The sequence below is a fragment of the Chenopodium quinoa genome, unplaced genomic scaffold (genome assembly GCF_001683475.1).
Source record: "Chenopodium quinoa cultivar QQ74 unplaced genomic scaffold, ASM168347v1, whole genome shotgun sequence".
NCBI lineage: Eukaryota > Viridiplantae > Streptophyta > Magnoliopsida > Caryophyllales > Amaranthaceae > Chenopodium > Chenopodium quinoa.
In genome coordinates, this window is record NW_018745323.1 from 2,258,990 (window position 1) to 2,270,854 (window position 11,865).

General features: G+C 38.6%; 1 protein-coding gene across 1 annotated transcript; it reads left to right on the forward strand.

Annotated features, from left to right (window-relative positions):
- The first annotated feature begins 540 nt into the window (after positions 1–540).
- Positions 541–9,694, forward strand: LOC110712366 (chloroplast sensor kinase, chloroplastic-like). Its single transcript, XM_021890819.1, has 9 exons — positions 541–1,134; positions 2,170–2,331; positions 2,438–2,734; positions 4,114–4,179; positions 4,285–4,353; positions 4,467–4,559; positions 7,787–8,013; positions 8,238–8,511; positions 9,188–9,694. The coding sequence occupies exons 1-9, from the start codon at positions 691–693 to the stop codon at positions 9,437–9,439; spliced, it is 1,884 nt and encodes a 627-aa protein (XP_021746511.1). The 5' UTR covers positions 541–690; the 3' UTR covers positions 9,440–9,694.
- The last annotated feature ends 2,171 nt before the right edge of the window (positions 9,695–11,865 follow it).

The window sequence follows — 11,865 nt, forward strand, 5'->3', positions numbered from 1 at the left end:
GGGTGGGTAGTGGTGGTTTCGTGGATGGGTGGTGGTGGTTTCGTGGTTTTGGGTTCTAGATCTGGTTTCGTTGGTGGTTTAGGTTGGTAGTGGTTCGTTGGTGGTGGTTGTTGGCGGTAGTTTTTTTGTTGGTGGTGGGTAAGGGGTTACTAGGTCCAGTCAGGGGTTACTAGGTCGGCGGTCAGGGGTTACTAGGTTGGGGGTTACTAGGTCGGTTAGGGGTTACTAGGTCGGCGGTCAGGGGTTACTAGGTCAGTTAGGGGTTACTAGGTCGGTTAGGGGTTACTTGGGGTTACTAGGTCGGCGGTCAGGGGTTACTAGGTCAGTTAGGGGTTACTAGATCAGGGGTTACTAGGTTAGTCAGGGGTTACTTGGTCAAAGATTACTAAGTCAGTTAGGGGTTACTTTTGTCTTGGAGTTACTTTGTCTGAGGATTACTGTGTCATTTGCTGATTTGGTACCCTGCCGCATGGTGCGGCCAGCCACACCAGAAACGCACTGCCCAACAATATTAAACTTAAACCCGAAAAAGACCAATCTCATAACTTCAAAAGGCCTTAGATAATTGAGGCAAAAGAAAGTAGTTACTCGTTACCAACCACCATTTCTTATCATCACTCTCTCTTCCACTAATTTAAAACTCCATTTCTCATCATCAACACCAACACAATCAATCAGTAACCCAGAAATATGATGCATCTTCTCTCTGCAATCCCTCCACAACATTCTTCTCTCTCCAATCCATCTTTCTTTTGCTCTAATTCCAACCCTTTTCACCATAATCATTCCCAAAAACCCCAAATTTGTTGCTTCAAATGCTACTCTTTTTTCCCAATTCACCAAAAACCGCCATTTTTGGCCAATTCTTCATCTTCTTCTACTTCTACTGCTACTTTAAGGTATGTAAATAACCCCATTTTAGAGGAGGAAGAAGGAGGTGAGTGGGTCCCTTCTGCTTCGGCATTGGCTTCTGTAATACGCAAAGCTTCGTCTTCTCCCATTGAATTTACCCAGGAAATTGAGAGGGACCCTAAATCTCAAGGTATTATTCTACCTAGCCCTGATTTTCAGAAGCTTTGTCTTGATCAATTGACCCTTTTCCGAAGGATTGTTGACCCCAGTGCCCTTCTCTCTGTAAGTTTTTCAATTTTTTTTAAGAATTTGCAGGATGCCCATTTTAGAATAGAATGCAGTAGTTGATTGATTGCTTTAGTTTTTGATCGATATGATTACCTGTCCGTATGTTAATGATGTTGCTCGGGTTTATTTGGGGTTTTAAAGGGTCGTTTGGTTGAACATACGAAGTTAAACGACTTATCTTGTGGGAAATAAGTTGCTTTTAAGGTGTATTCCGTAGTTTCTTTTCCGAATAAGTGTAAAATGTTGTTTTTGGACAGGAAGTTCCTTGTAATCAGAGGATACGAGTTAAGCAACGTCCTCCATTTTGTCTATTTTCAGTGTTTTTATCAACCAAACAACCCTGCAATATTTAACATCCCATGTTTCTTATGCGGCATTTTAATTGTTTTGTTGATCCAAGGAACTTGCCTAATGTTGCCTTTGAGCTTACTGCTTACTATTGATCATGATAGGGTATCAACAATGGGCTAAAGGTCCAAATCTGAAAAAATAAAACACTGAAGAAAACATCTGTAATGGACTGATATTCTAGCTTAGTATTTCTGATTTAACAGAACAATTACATAAAGATAAAGGCTTGATAATTCGATTGATGGCTGAAAGCTTACAAAGGTAGTAGGTTTAGCCTACAACTCTCCTATTAGCAACTTGAGGTTGCAACCCTTTATTTCCAATAACCCAATTCATGCCTCCTTCTTCTTTCTACCCTCTATCTATTTATACTAAAGCTAAGGACCAGGACCTAATAATAATACTAGACTTCCCAAATTGCCCTCCTAAAGTTAGTCTATTACAACATCTTCTAATCTAAGAGAGCATGACAGAGTTTGTTTAGTAATCAGTAGTATATGGACAGACATTTTTTTTTTCTTGGTTATTATGTAAGGTTCTTACTCAACTTAGAATATTGCCTTTTGGTTTTTAAAATGCAGTTACAGAGTATTTGGATACTGATAGTTCTCTTTTTTTTTCTTTTTTTTTTTTTTTCGATGGTTGAGTACTGATAGTTGATACCTTTTGTTTGTGCAGGTTTATGTCAGGCCTGCTGGTAGCTATGTGATGGATCGTTTAGAACTTCGACGTGTTACATTTTATCCAACAGTGGATGGGTCTGATATTGTCATTTTAGTTGGTAATTTTAGTGTTCCAGCTGGGCTGCGTGGTGCTGAAGCTGCTCTTTCAAACATGCAAGTAGGCTTTTAAATTTATTGTGCAAATTGAATGGGCTTTTTCTGAATCATTCAGCATGGGATCTTTCATTGACTTATCTTGGACTCAACTTTCTTATGAGTTGTAGGCTGAGGCAATACCTGAGTGTAGATCTGTTGTATTTCCAATGGTCAGACATCCATTTGTTGTCGGGTTTTTGGTTGCTGAACTTCCTGGTGTTGAGCTTGAAAAGGGACCTCATGATGCTTCTCATTTGCCATCTCCAGAAGAGTGCTATGCATTGCCCCCTAAATTTGATTCGAAGGCGCCAGATATCCCATCATGTGGTGGAAATCCACTGACATGCTTCAATCTATCAGCTGACCAGAGATTAAATGCTATTAATATTTCTCATTCCCTTGCTACGGCTTATGTTATGGATCAGGTAGCTCATCTTTGTTTGATTTCATCCTTTTTGACTTCTACCTCATATGTTAGTCTGTGTGGTTTATATTAACATTGAGCAATGCAATATAATTCTATAGATCAGTTACACGTTTGATATACGCTTCTTTGTCAAGTTGTTTTAAAATTAATTTTAAGTCCACTTGGGTTTAATTGTCATCGGATTCCAATAAAGCTGATGATATGACATGTAGCTTGAAACTGATATGATAAGTATTAAAAGGGTGGTGGTGGGGCTTACAGTGTTTGCAGGGCTGCTTGCAATCAATATACTATCCTGTTTACATTGTATTGTTGGGAGAAGTTTTAAGCTTCTGTTGCTCCTGCAGATATCTTTTATTAGCTTGAATTTTCGCGATTGCATGTAGATAATTAGATTTTATCTTTTGCAGATAATTTATCTTATAAGCCAATTGGATGCTTCTCTATTAGGGTAAAGACAGTTGGTAACTTGGTATGATATGTGCTGATTGCTTTTCTCCTTGAGCTTTGACAAATGTCTTAGGATAAGGATATGATATGAGAATAAGCACTTGGGAAAGTTTGGTACCTAATTAGGTACTGATTGCCTGATTGGTACGAAGTATGTCGGAAAATATGTAGGGAGTTTTAACTTCATATGTATTATAGGAATTTTAGCTTCACAAGTTCACATGAATTAGAGTTTTGGCACGGTGTTTGGTTGACCAAAAGTAAGGAAAATGGGGGAAGTTAAAATTCTTGAGACTTTGTAATTCCCATTAATCATGGGAAATAATTTATCTAGCTCCCCCTTGGTTAGTTAAAATTCCTATGTTAATTCATGGGAATTAGAAATTCCCTTATGTCTACCAAGCTTAGTTTGGGCATTTTCCCATGAATTACAAAAGGGAAATTAATTCCCATGATATAAAACTTTCTATGGGAATTACATTCCTACACTAACCAAACAAGCACGTATTATGTTTGGGTATAACATTGTATGCGCAAGGTCTTTACTCTTGTAGGGACTTGGTTTTACATAATGTAAAGATAAAAAGTGTTTAAATGCCTTTCCTCTCATGGGTTGGTTCAAACTCTTCAAAGCTCCTCTAGCAATATCAAAGAGGGGTGGATTAATTTCCATAACCAAAATGTATGACTCTTTTTTGCAGTGTTTATATTTATTGTATAATACTTTGATACCGTGGTTAATGTGCCACTTCAATGGCAATCCATTTGTGAACAGAGAAAATATTGTGACCATTACTATAATCACTACCGTGTTTTTAAATTTGAATGATGGATGCTTCTATTATTGGTTATGATTTCTTTTTTGATAAGTCCAGCTTTTAATTTATTTGCAGGATCTTTCTTTAACTTGTTTTTTCTTTGTTCTAGAAAGCAATGCTACTTCAACAGACATCTTGGCAAAATAACATCCGGATGAGTAATCTTGTTGAACAAGTAATGTATCATTTTTTTTTTGTGTGGCTCAGTGCCTTCCTTGTGTATGACTCCACAGGGCTTCTGGAACTCATTATGTGTGCTGTTTTATCCAATTATCATCAGATTCGTGGACCATTGTCTAGCATACGGAGTCTATCTAAATTGTTAGCAGTTCAAATCAAGAGAAGTGAGGTGATCCTTATCTTCTCCTGTGGCCTGATCTTATGAATTTTAGGAGATATAACCTCGTATTGTTCACTTTTTAGTTGTCCATGTTAGCTAAACTGATGACTTTGTTATGTTAGATTGCTCATGACATTGTTGAAGACATAATGGTCCAAGGAGATCATATACGAGACACCTTGGAACAGCTGCAGGATGCTGTCCTCTTGACAAAGGTTTGTTCTCTTTCTGAAGACCTTCAAATATATTAATTCAACTTTTGATATAGCTCTTTGCCTACCTTTGGATTTGTACCTTATTGAGGTCTTCCACTCTTCCTTGGATGAGGAAGAACAAAAACTGGACTCTTAAAATTGATGAACCTGCTAATTTATAGTGTTAAGGATTGGCTTTGCTAGTTTCTTTCCAGTTTCCTTTTTAAGAAAGCATTTCTAGTTTAGAAACATTGTTATTAAGCACAGAATAAAATTGATGACTGGAATTAGGCTTACATAAAAGGTTGCCAGACATATTATTTGCCTAGAAAATTGTGATATAGCCATATAGGTCTCTTTTCCAGTAGTGAATTATGCTGATAATAGATGTGAACGTTTGTAGAAGGGGATGTTTGAAGCTTTTGGGCCTCCTAAATGTAAGAAATACTGCAGAAATATGCAGCAGCAGCAGCAAGTTGTGTAGAACTACTATATCCTGTCACTTATGAAGTTAATGGATGTGGAAATCTATAGGCTGAGAACCAACATTATATGAAGGTGATCTTTGGTGATTATGAGACTGAAATCTTTTGAAGTTGTGAGTACTTGATGATGGAGCTAGCATGTTTTTTGGAGTGATATATTTATCCCTCTTTGCTAGACTATGGAATTGCTTGGTAAACATTATTAAAAACTTGTGAGATTACAAATTTTGTTAATCTAACATTTTACCTAGGCTGTTAGTGTTACCTTAACGGCAGTGTTGTATCCTTTTAGGTAATGTACATGTTCAAGCAATCTCTATTTAAAACCAGTTGGAAATGGGAGGAGTAATATCTTAAGCGTATTGGGTAGTATTTTTGTTTTTGTTTTTTTTTTTTTAAAAAAGTCTATTTTAATGTGTGAGTGAATGGGACTCACATATGTGCACATATATGGGTTTTTTTAACCATTATCCTCACATAATATACTAATATTCCCTTTATTTTGAACTAAATGGGTCTCCATGATGAGAAGCTCAAAATTTTATACGTGCTAGTTTCTAACTTGGCTCTAAAACTATCTTTACCATTTACATTTATATCTCCAGATTGTAAATATCGTTGGGATGTGCAAGCCCGTGTCCATGTTGAAGGAGATTTAAACGTTCAAATACCCAATGAGGCCCCAACTCAAAACTTATTACTAATTGAATGAGTAACTTTATAGGTGTAATGGACTAGCATTACTGATGAATATTTATGCTATGGAAATAAGGAAATAAAGATGGAAGCTGGTAGTTTGATTGATTGAAAGCAAAAAAAAACACACAGATGGTGGCTTAATGCCTTTATGAGTAGGCAACTTTAGGTTGTGTCTCTTACAAAAATATTTCATACAATTTACACTTGACAACTACTGCATAAGCTAACTTCTTATATACTAAGGCATATGTTATAGACTGAATTCTATTGATTTGATTAAGCACAATTAATATTAATTTAAGGCTGAAAGCTTGAACATTTGATTGATTAAAATTGGATTACATAAGGATAGCCATAACTTGAGGTTATGAATCTCTTAGTAGCTTTAGGCTACAAATCTCTCTAGTAGCTTGAGGCTACAAGTCTCTCAAGATGTTCACTCAAATTTTCTGGATATCCCCACTACTAAGTTTACTACCCTATATATACTCAAGACATCTAAGACTAAAGATGGATACATGTGACCCTTAGCTAAAATGGCAAACCCATAATTAGACATTGTTAAGGCTTGTTGCTTGTTTTTCCTTTTCTTTTGCTTCTGCTGTCCCTTTCTCATCGGTTGCCGCTTCTTGACTGCTGACCCTCATATGGTGATCCATTACAGCATACTACTACAAACATAACCTAGCTTCCAATTAATGAAATTTGTCCTGCTCTGGCTTAAGTATCAAAACATCAGAGTTCAGGTTGCCACACTCTCTAGTGGAACATTAGATATCATTGTCCTCTTCTGCTATCTGTTTCTTGCCCCTTCTGCTGTTGCCGACTTGCCGTTGCCCTCCCCTTCCTGTATACAGTCTTAATGGTAGCTAATCCATCACAATAGGCTTCGGTGAGAATTTTCTCTCCCCATTTCCTACGTTTGACCCACATGTGTACACATTTGGGGATTCAAATATCAGTTTTTTTGCATTTCTTACCTAAAGCAATTAGGGAATAGAAACTGAAGCATCCATTAACCATTATCAAACACCCCCCCCCCCTACCCCCCCACCCCCCCACCCCCCGGGCACCGTTGTTTTCATCTGGGGTTCAGGTTTGATACTCTCCATTGCCAAGGGTTCTTTCTTAACATTCATGTCCAAAGGAAGACGCATTCTGCTGGTATATAGATTCTACATGTGCAATTTTTTGAAGTATTTCTAGATTGTCATCATATTGCTCTATTATCAATTGGGTTCCTTCAACATTCTATACGCCGGTTTCTAGGATTAGATCATTTGCCTGGGTGCTTGTTGGCTGGGTTGCTTTTGGGAAGGGCTGGTTTGATTGGATTCTAAATAAGAAATGAAGTCAACATGATGTTATGGAGAGAAGAAGAAGAAACCTTAACGGCATGGGTTTGGAATTTCTTTTTTTACAAGTCACGTCTGATGGGTCGAGCACTCAGGCTTCTCTATTTATCTAATATACAGGCCTCTTAATTATATTGTGGATTTTTAAAGGGCTTTTTAATGGAACTTTTTTCTTTCCCAGCCTTGTCTTGTGTAGAACTTATGTCCTTTGAAAACTGTCTAACTTGACTTATAATTTACCAAGTAAAATAAGTTGTATAAACCTGCATGTGATCATTTCCTTGGTTCTTTGAGATTTGTTTTTTGACTGGTTGATTACTAATGTGTTGGAAGCGCTTTGCTTAGATTTCTGTCTGCTGTTGGAGGATAATTTGATTCCTTGTGGGCAAGTTATACCTATCCTCGTGTTTCTTAAAACTGAAACAGTTATGATATTTAAAAGTGTGAAGTTCTTGAAACAGAAGCTGTATTGTTGGAACCAGCTTTATATTTCTATGCATTTTTTTTTTTTTTTTTATAAATTTCAATTCTTGTGTAGCCGACCTCATCATTGGCGTTAAGGCTTCTTATGTTGCTGTGGTTTCTTTTCTCGTTGCATATATAGTCATTATTCAGCTTATGTACACGTCGACAAAAGCAATTTCCTGTTATCCTTTTGGACCATTCTGTTTTTCTGAATCATCTCACTGCATCGTTTATATCTGTAAAGGCTAACATAATGAGATTCAATGAAGAATCATTGAAAAAAATGGATGGCTCAAGTTATGCTCAACCTGAAATGAGAACGTTTAAACTACCAAAGGATGTGCCAACTCACCCACCTACTGATAAGATAAGAGACTCTGATCAGCAACGTTCTTTAAGTTTGGCAATCAAAGATTTAGAGATGCCAATGCCACCATTGGCACTAGCACCTGTACAACAGCATAGCATCAGGTACACGTAGGGGCAATTTTTTTTTTTTTTCCAACCCACTTGGCCAAGGTTTTCAAGCTTGGCCACTGTGAAGTGTTTTGCTGAGCTGTTGCATTCAATCAATGCAGCCTTTCTGTTAAGTACTCTATATGGGAGATAATGCGGACATTTTCTAGTGCTTGCTATTGTTCTCGTGTTTGTCACAAGTTTTCTGTTTTCTTATGCTCTTTGCTCTTGTTAGGAAGACCGTGCAATGTTTCTGATATAGTGGTGGATTTGGTTGGAGCTGCACAGCCTCTTGCTCTAAACCAGAAGCGTAGATTGGAATTATGTGAATTCTCCCAATACTTGCCAGTGGCTATAGAAGAACCTGCACTGCGTCAGGCCCTCAGTAATCTAATAGAGGGTGCACTATTGCGCACACATGTTGGGGGAAAAGTTGAAATCGTCTCTATAGGAGCACCTGCAGGTGGTGCTCTTGTTGTGATTGATGATGATGGTCCAGATATGCACTACATGGTAAGATCATCTCTTTAATTTTAACACACTTCGCTGGAAAAAGTCACATTGTCCCATCTCTCATAATTAAGCATATGTCACAACGTTACTTAAAGAATCCCACTCTCAGTTAATCTTAGGATATTTTATAAAACCAACAAGGCTACAACTTTTTCCAGACATTCAAAAATATAATACTCTGTGTGTAAATATTACTAGTATATCCTAATTGAAGTTCATCTTCAGAGTTCCACTTTGATTTCAAAGATGACTCAAAATCCAAATAATTTGTTCATATCCCTGCTTCAATAAAATTTTTAACACTCACGATGTATGCTATTCTTATGTAGAGGCTCAATCCAAATTTAGTTCTGAGTTCTCACACAATGTATGCTATTCTTATGTCGAGGCTCAATCCAAATTTGATCAGGATATGAGTGGGTCAGTTCTCTAAATACAATAAGTTCTGACATGGATGTATTAGACTTTGAGCTCTCTAATTATCTTATCTGTCGTGATTGATATCTGCCAAATGTAGCACCTTCTGTCATTACAATAAGTCAGCATTTGGATGCTTATAATGATTGATCAGTTTGCTTAGCTTGGAGCATTTATACTAGCATCAGCTTTGCCTGCCTTAATACTCTATTTTATTTTTATTTTATTTTATTTATTTATTTATTTTGTTAATTTACAGACACAGATGCATTCGCTTACACCATTTGGAGCAGAACTTTTTTCTGATCAAATGATGGAGGACAACATGACATGGAACTTTGTTGCCGGCCTCACAGTAGCACGAGAGATACTTGAGAGCTATGGCTGTGTCGTCCGTGTCATCTCTCCCCGGAACACAGATGCTGCTCTTGGAACAGGTGGAACCCGAGTTGAAATTTGGCTTCCTTCTTCGACTCCATACAATCACAGTCCTGCAGCTGATGGGGCATAACCACATAATAGGGTTTGGTTGCTCCCTTATTTATGAAACCCACTATTTGTTGTATAGTCCTCTGTCCTCACATTGTGTTATATTTTCTCAATTAGAAACCAGCTTCTGCAACCTGTAAATACAAACCCCATCTTTACTTTGACTGCATCAGGAAATGTATTTTTTGTTTGCTATGAATCTACTAGAAAATATTGTAATTACAGACTATGAGACACCGATAAATTAATTTAGGACATTATTACTCTTTGTCTTTTGTACAATGTTATTTCCTCCGTCCAAAATTAACAGTCGCATGAGAACTATTTTAAGATTCAAAAAATTTCAAATTAACTAGAAAGATAAATACTCAGGTAAACTGAAAGAAAGTTTGACAGAATCACCAATTGGTCAAAAATTTGGATTGGATCATTGATGATTACTCACAAGGTTTATGTGCACTATGTTAATCTTCTTAGTTTTTTATTTTTATTTTTAATTTTTTTTATTTTTTTGAAAGGCACTAAGTAAGAAAAAACCTAGGGTCATTCAGTATCCCTATTCCTAGCCTTAAAAGCTAGGTCATGGGCTTTCCAAATGACCTGTCTAGAAGCCTTAATAATATTACAGAAAAGAAAAGAACTACCCTTTCTCTTAATGTCCTCAAGGAGGTGATGTAGATGAACCGGCCCCGACGTCGGGGAGCGTAAGAGTTGAATTGCCCTTTGACAGTCCGTTCTGATCAAGATTCCTGAGAAGTGCTGGGATTGACACCAAGTTAAAACATGAAGTATGCCTATCGGCTCCGTATGAAGTGGAGAATCACCGAGGACCACCTCGTCACCATGTTCTAGAATGTCACCATCGGCCTACCGCCTACACGCCCAACTAATGCCACTTCTAGGGAGGTCCATCCCACTCTTATCCTTTTTCCATGCCCCATCCACGTCAATGATCCTTTGAACAGCTCCTGATTGCTGCTGGCCTAACTCAACTGCACTCGCTCTGGTGTTTTCCCTAGGTTTATTTTTTGCCTGTGAGTTTTCCAGCTTATTAGAGACAGCTGCCATACATGTGGTTTCCCACCGCCGCATGCTATCTACAAGGTTACTAGGATCTGCCTCCTCCTCTCGAAAGACAACTTTATTCCTGTAAGTCCATAAAGCCCATAATCCTGCAAAAAAGGAATTAACTCTGTCGCATCTCGGTCTGTCATCCTTTAAGAGAACCTTCACCCATGATTGAATCCATTGCTCTATGGGTATCCCGAAGCTCGCCCTCGAATTGAGCCTCAAAGTTGAAGCCGCCCACATTCTGGAGGCCCAATCACAATCCCTAAAAAGGTGCTCCCGGGATTCGTTCTCCTTTTTACATAAGACACAGACAGGGTCAAGATGTACCCTTCTTTTCTCCAAATTAGGTTTATCTGGAAGAGCATTGTTATATAATTTCCAAACGAGCAGCTTGACCTTTGGTAAGGAAGGAATAGCCCAAAAAATCCTCCAGAAGGATGAAGTATTTTCCAAGCAGGAGCGCTTTAGACTCTCCGATAGTAATGAGCTGTAGCCTGACTTCACTGTGTATCCTCCTGTTGAAGTGTGCTGCCAAACCCGCTGGTCCTTTACTGCACTCTCCGGAATGTGCATGCTAACAATTGCCCTAGCATCCTTGACCTCAAAAAGCTTCCCCATTAAACTCACATTCCAGCTTCTCCCTGTCGGACACATCAGATGCTGAACTGTCTGGATGTTCTCCTTATCTGCAGGGCCAATGTCGTGCCTGACTGTCGCCTTTTTTCCATGTACCCATGCGCCCTCAAAACATCTGATTCTCGGCAAGTATGCTTTCTCATTTGTCTCGCCACACGGACTATCCCCTTATAGCCCCACGACCAGTGCCTTTTTTCCTCCTCTCTCTCTGCCGCCTCCATAGGAAGATGCTTGTACTTGTCCCTGTACAACGTGCTGAGGAGACTAGAAGGGTCTCTTTGGCAGCGCCATGCATACTTATATAAGAGAGCCCTGTTGAAGAAACTCATACTCCTAATTCCCAGTCCACCTTTCCCTTTCGGGAGCTCCAGTAGGTGCTTGCTCCTCCAATGCATGGGCCTGTTTTTCCCCTTAGATGCCCAGAAGAACTTTTTGAAAAGGGAGTCCAGGGTGTCGGTGATCTTCTTCGGAACCAGGAAGATGGAAAAAACATGAGTGAATAGAGCAGATAATATACCATTTATGAGCACCAATCATCCTGCCTGAGATAAGGACTTTGAGGCCCAAGAGGAGAGCTTTGCGGTCGCTTTATCGATCATGAACTGGAAGTCCTTAGATTTCGCCGAGGTGAAAGTCACAGGGTTTCCCAGATACAGTCCTGCATCATTTTTCTCAGGAATTAGGAGAGCATTCTTGATGTTGAGTTTTTCGTCCTCCGACAAGTTCGGGCTAAAGATAATC